This window comes from Cervus canadensis, chromosome 23 (assembly GCF_019320065.1).
Source record: "Cervus canadensis isolate Bull #8, Minnesota chromosome 23, ASM1932006v1, whole genome shotgun sequence".
Lineage (NCBI taxonomy): Eukaryota > Metazoa > Chordata > Mammalia > Artiodactyla > Cervidae > Cervus > Cervus canadensis.
This window is the reverse complement of record NC_057408.1, coordinates 17010522-17024030: the sequence shown is the minus strand read 5'-3', so window position 1 is coordinate 17024030 and position 13509 is coordinate 17010522. Positions and strand designations below refer to the sequence as shown.

The 13509-nt window shown below is 44.2% G+C and overlaps 1 protein-coding gene across 4 annotated transcripts in view; it reads right to left on the bottom strand.

Moving 5' to 3' along the window:
• The window catches only part of SERPINB11 (serpin family B member 11), a 31232-nt gene that overhangs the window by 6632 nt on the left and 11091 nt on the right, over positions 1 to 13509 (bottom strand). Inside the window, exons 2-8 of one of the 4 annotated variants that reach the window (XM_043444270.1) lie at positions 11850 to 12452; positions 11545 to 11603; positions 4996 to 5131; positions 4265 to 4425; positions 3286 to 3470; positions 1890 to 1949; positions 314 to 442 (exon numbers count right to left, since the gene is read on the bottom strand). In XM_043444270.1, coding sequence (XP_043300205.1) covers positions 314 to 442; positions 1890 to 1949; positions 3286 to 3453 — 357 coding nt within the window. In that variant the 5' untranslated portion in view covers positions 3454 to 3470; positions 4265 to 4425; positions 4996 to 5131; positions 11545 to 11603; positions 11850 to 12452. Of the gene's footprint in view, positions 1 to 313; positions 443 to 1889; positions 1950 to 3285; positions 3471 to 4264; positions 4426 to 4995; positions 5132 to 11544; positions 11604 to 11849; positions 12453 to 13509 lie in introns of those variants that run through there. The other 3 variants (XM_043444272.1, XM_043444271.1, XM_043444269.1) reach the window with 3 other exon arrangements.

Sequence of the window (13509 nt, the reverse complement as noted above, 5' to 3'; positions counted from 1 at the left end):
TTTGAAAAAGAGATGAGAAATATATTTTATTTTCTTTCTGTTTCATAAGGAATAATTATTACCAAATTTGTTTTGTGCTTCATCCATGACCTTACTCTTGGACAACATCAGCAATTTGCAGGAAGTTATGTGACATTTCACAACCTTAAATAGGAGTTTGGTAAAAACCATTTCACTGAAACTCTAACTCTGCTCAAATGCGATCTCTTAAAGATGAACACCATGTTACACTTCTTATCCTTCATTTTATTTTATAATGTGAAATTCAGAGGATGCCAAGAAAGCTGCTGACCACTGTTCCAAAGAGACTTACCTCACGGAATGCCATCGCCTTTGTCCCGTAGAGTCTGTTGGCGATGCTGAGGATATAGTTAGAGTCTGACCGATTGATCTGGGAGAAAAGGACTCCTAACTCTGAGTGAATCCTTCCAGCTCGGCTGCACTGAAGCACCAGTAAATAAAGAACGGAGAATTAAGTTGCTTGATTTCTTGCCAGTAGAGAGTATAAATAAAGTAAAAACAATAACCAGACAGCAACATGTTAGCCTCTGAATAGAAGGGCCGTGAATATGAACAAAGCCAGAGTTGGCAAGCTGAGAGCCTTCTCCTTCTCTAGATTTCCTCTCCCACAACAATCTCGGCACTCTGGGACTTTGGCTACAGACCGTGTGCAGAACTGTAAACCACTGCAAATACACGCGGACTTGTCAGCTCTCATGGTTTAATCCAAAACCAGACATTTTAATGAAGAGATCCTAGTGGGGATCTTTAGAGTGATCATCCAAGTTTGATTGTTGCCTTTGTACCTAAAGAATCATTTTCCTTCTCTATCTATCATGCTCCTTTCAATGTCTCCATTTTCTATGTGATCATTTAATCATATACTGAGCTCTCTATTGAACTGAACTGACACACCCATCTGTCCCTCACAGAAGCAATTCATTTAAGCATGTGGCTTTTTTTTAATTGAAGGATAATCACTTTACTGAATTTTGTTGTTCTCTGTCAGACCTCAGCATGAATCAGCCACAGGTATGCATATATCCCCTCCCTTCTGAACCTCCCTCTGTTTCCCTCCCTATCCCACCCCTCTAGGTTGATACAGAGGCCCTTGTTTGAGTTCCCTGGGACTATAGCAAATTCCCTTGGCTATCTCTTTTGCATACGGTCATGTAAATTTCCATGTTATTCTCTCCATATATCTCACCCTCTCCTCCCCTCTCCCCGTGGCTTTGATGCATCTGAATTCACGGAAATTGTAGGGTTTATGCCTATATTCCCCAAAGTGAAAGTTCCCAAACCATGGGCTCTAATCTCCTAACAATAAGGGTTCCATGAAGCAGGTATTCTATGACTCTAGGCATTTATGCCTTTCCTCAATCAATCACCATCAACATACATATATTTTCATGTGGCAGTTCTATTTAATTTTGATGTCAAAAGGCATCCTTTTATTAGAAAGAACAGAGACCATAGTCCTAGAACACACGAGCTGGGTGACATCAGGCCCTGTTTTCCTGCTATAAAATTAAAAGGTAAAGCATTGGGTTCTTTCTCAGTCCCCTCATTAGACTGAGGACCTGACCCTGCATAAAAGAACCTGGCAGACTCACCATGGGGCACAGTCCATAAGAGAACAGAAAACTGAATGAGGATGACAAAAATCAGATGATAAAATCTGGGGGACTTTACTACGGTTGTTATTATCACTGTATTAAACCCTATCGGCCATAGTCACCCCCAGGAGGATTAAAGAGGAAACCGGGGATTCACCTCTCGCTCTCTTACGAATCAGTGAGGTGCTCTGCCACTCAGCACCTGGACTGTGTTGTTTCTTGGTGCTTTTTTATCAAAGAGCACGCGACAGCTCAGCAGAGATAGTATCATACCTTAGCCAAGTCCCTGAACTCTGGTCCTGATGATTCTACAATATGATTAAAGTGAAGCACCTAGAAAAAAAAAGATGAGATAGATTGCCATCAAAAGCAACATATAGTCTACAGAGGCTGACAGTTACAAGTTTTTCCTCTTCAGATAAAGACCAGTGGTGAGAGCTGATGTTTAATGACGTTATATTACAAATCCTGAACTAAGCCTTTGCATATCTTACTTAACCCTCCCGACAACTTTTACAGTTGATACCGTCTACTAAAGTAGATACTGTTATCTTCATTTTCTGTGGGAAGTTGAGTTCATGAGGTTAATCCACTTGGCCCCAGACTCTCATTGCTGTCTGGCCCCAGGCCCTGAGCCCTGGTTCACAGACTCCTCCGCTCCTCCCGCACTGTTGCCAGGCCAGCACTGACAGTGCTCTTCCGGGGTTGTGCAAAACGCCGCATGGTCTCCCACTAAATTATTTATTTAAATGCAAGAAAATCCTAAGAGTGCATCAAAATATGGAATAAAGGACAAACAATAATAATATGTGCAAATACCCTGGGAGTTGTTAAGTGACATTCTTCTAGACTTTTCAAGGGAAAAAAAAAATGCTCCTCTGTCCATGGAATTTTCCAGGCTAGAATACTGGAGTGGGTTGCCATTTCCTCCTCCAGGGGATCTTCTCTGGCCCAGGGGTTGAATCCGCATTTCTTGCATCTCCTGCCTTGGCAGGTGGATTCTTTACCCTTAGTGCCACCTGGGAAGCCATATATACATATATATGTACACACGTGTATAAATGTATACACGTATGTATGGCGGAAAAACCACTGCGTGTCAGCTCACGTCACCCGTTCTTTCTTAGTCTCGGTTCAGTCTCTGCTTCCCCACCTGTAAAATGGGGATAACAATTCCTACCCCTAACACACAGGGCTAGTATGAACTTCAAATGCATAAAGGAGCACTGGAAAAAACTAGATAACTTTTAAACAGTCATTTTTTACTGAATTTGGTCATCTTTTTTAAACTCCATTCTTTTTTCATTGGGGTATAATTATTCTACAACATTGTGTTAGTTTCTGATAGATACTCATTTTATTGTAAATTAAAATTGTAGAGGGCAAGAATCATACCATATATGCGTTCTCTGGCATGTTTAAATCGCTGCGAGGATAAACTATGAAAGTAAATTTCAGTCACTTATGTGTGAAAGCATTGATGGCAAGAAAGAGATGGAGCACGGCATGCACTGTGTTATCTGCATTATAAGGTATAGCCTTATCTAGGCCGTTAGTCCTAAGAAATATGCTTTGCCCACGTGTGGCTCTTCTTTCTTCTGGGTCTGGAGGTGTGAGTCCTTCTGAGGAAGACCCCCCGGGCCACCAGGACGCCTGCTGCTCCCAGTACCTTCTGCATCTGCTCCGCGCTGCTCCCTCTGGCCCCCAGGAGGATCATACTAAGAGCATAAAGAAGACTCAGCGGGGAGAAGAAGACATTGTCTCCTGCGTGGTTATAGTTCAGCTCCTTGAACACATCCAGACAAAATTCAACATTTGCTGTGCTGAGGGCATCCATTTTAGGCAAAGCCCTACCTGAGAATGGAAGGGAAAAAAAATCTCAGACTTACCTGGAGGCACAGATTATATCAAGCATTCAGTTATGACATTCCGCGAATGTAAGCATCTGAGCCCACTGCTTCATGAAAAGTTACAGCCTGTTGTCATACTTTCTGAGGAGCTATAAATGCTGGGATGGGGGAAGGGCCTTCACAGTAGTTTTTTATTCTCATGAAGAGAAGATTTACTGTTCTCTTCAACCAGTACTTCAAAGCTCTCTCTCATTATTTGTGTACATTTAAGAGTGATGGCTAATTTTTCTGGAACACAAACACAGAAGAAATTTGAGCCCTTGGCTCTTACTTTCCACTCTTTAGGTAATCTCCTCATCCTGGAATTTGTACAGAAAAGTCCTTGAGCTACACAGCCCCGCCAAAAGAGATCCCCCGCAACCAGCTCCCGTCTCCACAGTCTCCATCCCGTCACTCCTGCAGAACCAAGGTGAAAGACGGCGGGCAAGCCTGGTCTCTCTTGATATTCTCTGCACATTTCTTCTCCTTGCTGAACCTTATCTCCTGTCTCCTCCACAAAAGTAAGGGGATCCTAGCAAATAGGTCATGCCATCCAAAGGTGGCCAAAGCCCTCAGCCTCACAAGACATCAGGAAAAATGGAGGAAAAGAGGAGGAAAATTTGAGAGGAAAGAAAAGATGCTGGGAATGAGTGTTCTCTAAGGACAGCGGCACGTCAGGAATGAGGAATTTATTTATTGGATCCCCCAAACATTTACTGAGCAATGTCAAGTGCAGGAACAATCGAGCATCATTCTTACCCTCGGGAGTGTTTCACTTTCTAGGACCCTCCATTGCCAACAAACACTTTCTTCCTTTAACTTCCTGGTCATCATTCTCTCTTGCCCCGTCACTGGATCATCCAGCCACACCTTTGGAGCCACCTCAGTCTCTTTCAGGATTTTTCTCACATTCTCAACCTCTGGACACAGTAAAACATCAGGATGCAAATCTTTGCCTTCTATACTGTTCTAGTTTAGTTGCTCAGTCACGTCTGACTCTTTGCAACCCCATGAACTGTAGCCCTCCTGGCTCTTCTGTCCATGGGATTCTCCAGGCAGCAATACTGGAGTGGGTTGCCATTTTCTTCTCCAGGGGATCTTCCCAAACCAAGGATCCAACCAGCATGTCCTGCATTTCAGGCAAATTCTTTACCACTGAGTCACCAGGGAAGTGACCCCCTCCCAGCCTTGTATTACATTTTTAAATATATTTACCACATATATTATAAATGTGTGAATTTTATACATTATATATACATGACTTTATGTAAATATAAGCAGTGTTTATGTTTATTTACATAAATAAAACACGTATATGTAGTATACATGTATCTATTGCCTGACCTTCTCTCTAGAGTACAATCTGCATTAAAGCAAGGAGTTTGCTTTTTATGCTTTATTCCAGCACCAGTCCTGACCAACTCACTAAATATCTATGATACACGGATGTACACAGAATACTGAGGAAGCTCAGGGGGGACAGAACTAACCCAAGAGTCACAGGAAGACTTCCTGGAGGAGGTGATGTCCTACTCCCCCTTGAAGAATGAAACAGGTCACCCAGGTACACACATACAGGAAGATCATTACTGACAGAAGGCAAAACATGAGCAGGGACTCAAAATCCTGAAAGAGAAATTTGTATCAGGAGAGTGCAACATAGGAAGTCAAAGGTGGTGATTGGTAGGGCCGGAGAACAGGCAGAAATGTCCCGGAGGTCTTGCACACCCCACTGAGGAGAGATCAGAGGGAGCCCCAGAGCTCATGAAGTCGGGGCTCCAGGCTACCTGCTCGGAGCTCCCGTCGGCTTTGGGAGCTCCAGCCCTCGGTCTCCTGACTTCAATTCTCTTCTCAGAGGTCTCCCTCCCTCCCTTTTGCAAGCTGCTCTAACAGCCACCACTGAAACTCTCACCCACAATCACTCCAGCAAGCACGTCTCCCCTCTTTCGAACCCTTTCAAATTCTCCCCACATAGCACATTTTTAAAAATGTTATTTGCATGCTGTTTAGTCCTTCCCTTCCATCCCCCTATTCTGTGCTGAGAGATGGATTTCAAGGTACAGTTTTCATGTAGAATGTCCTTCAGAAAAGCCTTCCCACTCCTCAGGAATAAGCCATGATTGGTTTAAGCCAACTGAGGCATTCTGTATCCCACATCAGTGAAAAAAAAATATGAAAGTGTAAGTCGCTCAGTTGTGTCCAACTCTTTGCGACCCCATGGCCTGTAGCTCCTCCATCCACGGGATTCTCCAGGCAACAATATTGGAGTGAGTTGCCATTTCCTTCTCCAGGGGATCGTCCCTATCCAGGGATCAAACCCACATCTCCTGTATTGCAGGCAGATTCTTTACCATCTGAGCCACCAGGGAAGCCCTAAATGGTAAACTTTCACTTATAAGAAGAATAAGAGCTAATGTACAGCATGGTGACAATGGTGAATAATACTGTACTGTGTGCTCAAAAGTTGCTGAGAATAGATCTTAAGCTTGTTCATCATACACCAAAGAAAGATTTAACTCTGTGAGGTGTGTGCGTGCATGTGTGCTAAGTCACTTCAGTCGTGCCCGACTTTTTGCAACCCCATGGACTGTAACCCACCAGGCTCCTCCATCCCTGGGATTCTCCAGGCAAGAACGCTGAGTGGGTTGCCATTTCCTCCTCCAGGGGGTCCTCCTGACCCAGGGATGGAACTCCCTCTCCTGCACTGGCAGGCAGGTTCTTTACTGCTAGCACCACCGGGGAAGCCCCATCACTATATGTTAAATATATACAGTTATTCTTGTCAGTCATCCCTCAATAAAGTTAGGAGGGAATAAATGAATAAAATCTTAAAAATCAGAAGGTATGGCAAACCTTGCCAGTAAGACAGCAGACTTTGCTGCAAGATTTCTGGAAAATTCCTTCTGATAAAAAGAGACTCTCAGAAGGAAATCAATCCTCTTCTTTGTTTTAGGGTTGTTTTGCTTTCATGTGGCCACTGATGCAGCAGCTATTTTGTAACCAAGCCAAGGTGTCAGAGAGCATGATGGAAAGAATCTGAGTGTCTGATGACACACCTTTGAGTGGATGCATTAACCCACCTGGATCTGCCCTATCTTGGGATTTTTTTTGTCCTGTAAGATAATAACATCCTCCATCTTAGTTGAGTCTTCTGATTCTTGCAGCTAGAGGCATTTCAAGTCTCTTTAGGAATTTCTTTACACATCCTTGTCCACCTGGACCAGTTAGACCACTGACCTCACATGTGTGCTTTTTGATATTTTTTCCTTCACTAGTCCCACAGGGAGATGGAACGATTTCTTTCTTCTTTGTCTCATCTTCTAGATCAGTGGTTCCCAACCTTTCTGGCAGCTGGCATTCTGGCTAATGCCAGGGACTGGCTTCATGGAAGACAATTTTTGCACGGACCAGGGTGGGGGTAGATTTCAGGATGATTCAAGCACATTTATTGTGCACTTTATTTTGATTATTATTACATCAGCTCCACCTCAGATCCCCAGGCATTAGATCTGGAGGTTGGGACCCCTATTTTAGATTACAGTTGTGCCTTCTTTTGGAATCCTAGTTTAGGTTTATATTCTCTAGGCTATTAAGACAGGTGAACAATCTACATCTCCACCTGTGTGTATTTATTTTAGTTATTAACTTACCTTGTTTGCCACCCATACCTACCTGAGCTGAGCTCTCTGGAAGTGCATTCTCTGGTTGCTGATTTAGGCACCGCATATAGTTTCTCACTAACACAGCACTTCACGCACTGGGAGCCAAACAGAGCCAAGGGCCAAAGCCTCAGAACTGGGACAGGGAGGAGAGTGCCTGGCTTAGCATTAATCAGGCAGAGAGAGACTGAAGGGAAGTGTGTCACTTGTGGACTTTCAAAATAATGGCCCATGACATTTATGTGGTTAAAAAGATGACCATACATCCCTGTCATCGAAACTCATTGTCCTAAAATAATCAGGAATAGATGCTGCATGCTCCAATCACCAGCCCACCCAGCCTGGCAGTTACATTACACCGAGCCTAGACCATACCCTTCTCTGCTCTTCCCAGTTTTTTAAAGGTTTGGCTGATCTTACCTAATGAAAATACTAGTACGTGCCTTTAACTAGATGCTGTTCCGCAAGTTAATTTCGGTATTGCTCTCTGCAACACGCCTGATAATAAAAGTATCTCCGGAAGCTCTTTGTTCAGTTACTTTAATAACATTTTAATAACGAAAGCACATGCCATAATGAAGCATGTCCAAGCCAGACATGCTTCATAAGGCATTCTGGCTAACGCCAGGTTCTGGGATGCAATTTCTGTTTTATAAGCAAATGTGAGTTTATTCTTCTTAAATCTTTGTCTTATTTTCATTATAAAACAACCTGCCTACATAGCATAGTTATTGTAGCCCAACAGTTACTGGGATACCTAGGAAGAGTTTGGAATATACTGATAGAGTACTTATTGTGCTGTTTTTGCTGTTGTTCAGTTGCTAAGTTGTGTCCGACTATTTGTAACTCCATGAACTATAGCCCACCAGGCTCCTCTCTCCATGGGATTTCCCAGGCAAGAATAATGGAGTGGGTTACCATTTTCTTCTCCAGGGAACCTTCCTGGACCAGGGATCGAATCTGCGCCTCCTACATTGGTAGTGCTTTCTTTACCACTGAGCCCCCAGGGAAGCCCTTACTACAAACAGGCACCTTCCTTTCATTAAACATTTTGTGTTTTTGTCTGCTTTTTTATCCATAAGCATAAAAAATTGAGGTAATCACATCTCTCCGTTCTTAGCATGAGCCATCATTGGGCTACAGAAGTCATCCTCTCCTTGGCTTATTACCTTCAATCCACAGATCCCCTTTCTCCTCCATTCCTATAGAAGACAAAGTTTGTTTAAAGCATGTTCTTCTATTTATGTGTTCATGTATAATATTGATTTCTTTATATATGCATTTTGTATTTTCATAAATGAGCTTATGTTGATTTTTTACTTAGTGTTATGTTTTTTTAGAACCATCCATGGGAACTTCCTTGGTAGTCCAGTGGCTAAGACTCCGAGCTCCCAGTGCAGGCAGCAGGCAAGTTTGAAATCTGGTCAGGGAACTAGACCCCATATGCCTCAACTAAGAGCTTGCATGTAGCAAACGAAAGATCCCATGTGCTGCAACTAAGACCAGTGCAGCCAAATAAATGAATATTTTTTAAAAGATTCATCCATGTTACTCTGAAAACATAATCTGTTACTTCTGGGTAACTGTGCTTTTATGCTTTCACCACATTTGGTGTATCCACTCCTCAGGGACAGGCACCCAGTGGCTTCCTAGGCTACACCATCAGAAACACTGCTGGGGGCACCGCCTCCCGCACACTCCCTTACCCACCTGGGTGGGAACTTCTTTGTAAAGGACATGGCTGGATCACAGGGCTCAGGTATGCGTCAATCACCACAGACACATTACTCAGACTCTGTCTTGCAGGATGGGTCATGTTACCCTGGTGTTGCAGATGAGACAGTAAGGACTTGGGAATTCACACACTGCCACCATGTAAATATGGGTCCATCTCTTCTGAAGCCTACGCTTTTTCCACATGCTGTCATATACTATTCATATTAGCATTTCTGTGTGTGTGCATGCGTGGGTGCACGTGCACGCTAGGTTGCTTCAGTTGTGTCTGACTCTGCGACCCTATGGACTGTAGCCCACCAGGCTCCTCTGTCCACGGGACTCTCCAGGCAAGAATGCTGGAGTGGGTTGCCATGCCCTCCTCCAGGGGATCTTCCCGACCCAGGGATCGAGCCTGCGTCTCTTGTGTCTCCTGCGTGGCAGGCGGGGTCCTTACCACTACAGCCGCCTGGGAGGCCCCCATGCAAACTTTTACTTGAGATGAAATGATCTGATTTTTATTGCACTGTGATTATTATAAAATAAGGATAATTGTTAACATTTAGGGATAAATGACAACATTCTACCAGAAAAATTATTAAATTTGTCCAAGATGTTAAGCATTAATAGACTTAATCTGATAGTTAATAAAACAGTATTATTTACCTTACTTCCCAGTTAGATTTTATCATTTTTCAAACATTTAGAGCACAGAACTAAGAAGGAAAACTTCAGGCCTCAAGTTTTTCTTAAAAATTATTAGAAATATGTAATTAAAATTAATCAATGAGCTGTGGTATTTGTTTATTTGCAAGACTGAGTTTTTAACTATTGTTAACCCAGCACTTGAGAATTCTACTTCCTCCATTTGTTTTCCAAAATTCAGCCTTTCTAGCTGTTCAAAGAGTTCCTTCACAACAGAGTCTCCATGCTAATCTTACATCCAACTGATTTTATGCGGTTACCTTAACTGAACAATTTCCTCTACAGCTGGTGACCGTGTGTACACAGGTACTCATGGATGAGGTTACAGGTTCTTGTTCATTGTATAGGCTAGTCTTCATCGCTAGATTTAACATTTATTGAGAGTAGGGAAAATCTACCTGGAAATTATCAGTGTCTTGCACAGTCACCCAGGAATCAATATGTATTAGCAAAAGGGACATTCTACGCATTTTACAATTTCTGGTCTCATTAATATTACCCAGTCAGTTTCAGGATAGAGGAACCCTTGGAACACAGAAGCTCCAAGGCATGTGGATCCCACCAAAGATATAAGCTACAGTCCATGGAGTCACAAAGAGTCATACACGACCAAGAGACTCACACACACAGGGAAGATGCCACCGAGGCAGGAGGGCAAGTTGGAAGTGTCCTTAGAGGTAGAAGGACTTCAGATTAAACCTCAAAGACAAAGAATTGCAGACATTTTCTTTTAGAGCACCTCTCTATCTGCTTTTAGGATAAAAAAAAAAAATCCCTCCCAAGCAGTAGAGATGTGTCATCTTGAAGCTGTCATGGGGAAAAAGAAAAGACAGAAAAATAAAAGGATGCCCAAGACTGCAGCTCTTCTAGGTTGAGAAAGGGAGACTTTTGTTCAGGAAGCAGAGGGAGAGAACGCGCCTTAAACAGGGAGCCTTGCTGCTGTTGAGTCGCTAACTCGCGTCCGACTCTGTTGGCCTCATGACTGTGGCCCACCAGGCTCCTCTGTCCATGGGATTCTCCCAGACAAGAACACTGGAGTGGGCTGCCGTGTCCTCCTCCAGGGGATCTTCCAGGCCCAGGGATGGAACCTGCGTCTCCTGCATTGGCAGGCAGATTCTTTACCACTGAGCCACCAGGGAAGCCCCTTAGAAGGGAATATTGACAACTAAGAGATTGCAAGAAGCCTCAGGGTCTGGGTTTGTCCTTCTGGGGGAAGTACGTCTCCCAGGGTGGCTAAGACACCAAGTTCTTAAAACCTGGTGCAGAGCCTGGCTAAATTCTTAACCATTTCATACAACAGCTTTTCTAGTGCCTCTTCTCCTTCCCTAAATCAGGGCTAATCTTTTACTCTCAGGCTCTGTCCTTCAAACTTTGTAAATTTCACAATGTGCTTATTGATCCTGGAAGCAGTAGGAACTTTGGAATGACCACACCATCACACAAACATAAACCATGAGATTTTACATTTGTTTACAGAATGCACTTATACCTTAAGAGACTAATGTTAAAGCCCTAAGAAGAAACGTAGACCCAGAAAACTAAAGAATTCTTCCCCACACATAAAGTTTTTGCTAAGGCATTTCCAGTGAAGTTAAGATCCTCTAAGGAACTAAGACGTGCTTCATCACATGGAGCTGACAGCCATGTGTGACCAGCTGTGTTCTGAATAAGAGTTATTAGGGAGTTTATAAAAAATATCCACAGAGTTCTGTTTCGCTAAACAAATCGGAAATCTGAAATCAGTTTCGCCTGCCTCAGAGACTTAAAAATGCACACTATCAGTGACATTCAGACCAGTTAAGGAATGTAGTAACAAAAAACCACCCTCATTAAAGAGTAAGTTTCCCCCTCATTTTGGATCATGGCAACTCTGTTCAAATGCCATAGTTTATTGCCTTTATCTCCTCCCCTGTGACAAGAAGCACAGCTGAAATGATAAAGCACAAAGCTACTTCTTTTTACCTTTGTTGTTTTTCAGGGGTGAAGTAGACAGTCGGGCAGGAGATGTGCAAGCTGCGTCTCTGAAGAAGAAATACAAGCCTTTACCTTCTGCCCCTCCCTTTCCCTGCGTGCTCTTAATGATTCAGCTCTCCACCTGCCAGGCGGAAAGGACGGCTCTGAGGAGGAAATCCTTCTGAAAGGCCCCAGAGCTGTGCCGGGAGGCTCTCAGGACAGCCACCAGCCAGAGGTGTGTCTCCCAACACTGGAGAAACACGCACATCAACGCCCCTCTGCTTTGCTAATGGGGAAGCATTGTCGAGCCTAACCTGTGTTCAAGAAGATAAGCTGTCTTTCTCAAAAGAATAACTTGAACCCACTGAAGTCCATGGTGCCATATTCAGCATGGGAAGGGCAGCCGGAATCACGAGCACGCACAGAGCTACTCCAGGGGAAGCGCTCCAGCTGTGAGCTAAGCTGCCTGACCTGAGGCACGCTCATCCTGAGATCTCCTGAGCCGTCTTGCAGAAGCAGTCTGCTGGCGGGTAATTCCTGTCCCATAAAAAGAACACAAGAATGAGCTAGACCAAGAGTTATTCTGTGGTTTTCATTTAAAAGCTTGCTAGGAGCCACAAGCCACCCCACCTCAGGTGGGTTAGGAGGTGTGATCCAGTGCCGTGTAAGAGAGACTAGAGATGATGGATGAAAACTGGAGACAAAAAACAATGTCTGGGACGCACAGTCACCAGGATCAGCACCGTGAGTGAAGGCCACCTCCCCCGGGCTCCCCGGCCCGGTGATATCCAGGCTGACTCTGACACCACTGCCCAGGAGGGCTGAGCTGCACCGCGCAACACGTGAGAACGCTCTCCACGGAGCTCTTCTCTTCATCGGGGGCGTGCAACTCGTCCTCTCTGTCAGAACTGCACCCTCTACAAGACACAGACGAGAAAAGTCAGGTTTGAAATTAGGCCCCTACTCTCCAGTGTCCCCATGAGAGTCTCTGGAAAGTACTTGTACACAACCATCTACAGAGAATTAAAGAGCCCCAAGCCTGCCCCATCTTTCTCTGCTCAGAGAGAGTGCTTTCTGAAGCCAGCCCCTTCCAGTACGGAGATTGTGTCCTTTGGAATCGTCATATCCAAAGTTAAGGCCAATTCTCCACCTTTTCATCTTGCTCTGATCTATTTTCCCTTGTTGTTGAAATGTAGTTGATTTACTATGTTGTGGTAGTTTGAGGGCTACAGCAAAGTGACTCAGATTTTATACATGTACATATATATATATATCCTTTCTTCAGATTCTTTTTCATTATAGGTTATTATGAGAAGGAAATGGCAACTCATTCCAGTATTGCCTGGAAAATTCCACTGAGAGACGAGCCTGGTGGGTTACAGCCCACAGAGTTGCAAAGAGTCAGACATGACTGAACACACAGAACGATAGGTTATTATAAAATACTGAATAAAGTTCACTGAGCCTATCACTTGAACTTTTTAAATAGTTCAAGAAGAACCTGGAGGCAACTAGGAAGGCCCGTGATCTTAGGGGAAGTTGCTTGAACAGTGTTCTAAGTGCGGAATCTAGGATGCAACATGTGGCAGAGCATATTGGAGAAGAGCCCTCCCTTCGGGTGAAGTTGAGATGTAAGACGATGCTGGAGGAAGCAGAGCTGACGAGGTCTTATGTCTGCAACCTCAGCCTATAGAGATGGGGAAAGACAGTGAGTGTGTGTGTCAGAACCTCCCTGCTGGCCTCCCTTCCCAGAGGAAGGAGGTCATGAGAGTAGCTACATGAGCCAGGACCCCTCCTGTGGCTTCGGCGGGACAATGGGTGAAGGGTGAGTGTGGGCACAGAACTGAGAAACCGAAGAGCTGCCATGGGGCTGAGAGCCTCTGGAGGGATGGAACCACAAGAGGAAGGGAAATGGGCAAACGGGAGCCAGTTTAGACTGAGCTAGGTGCTCTTAGCCCCCAGCAAGTGCCACTC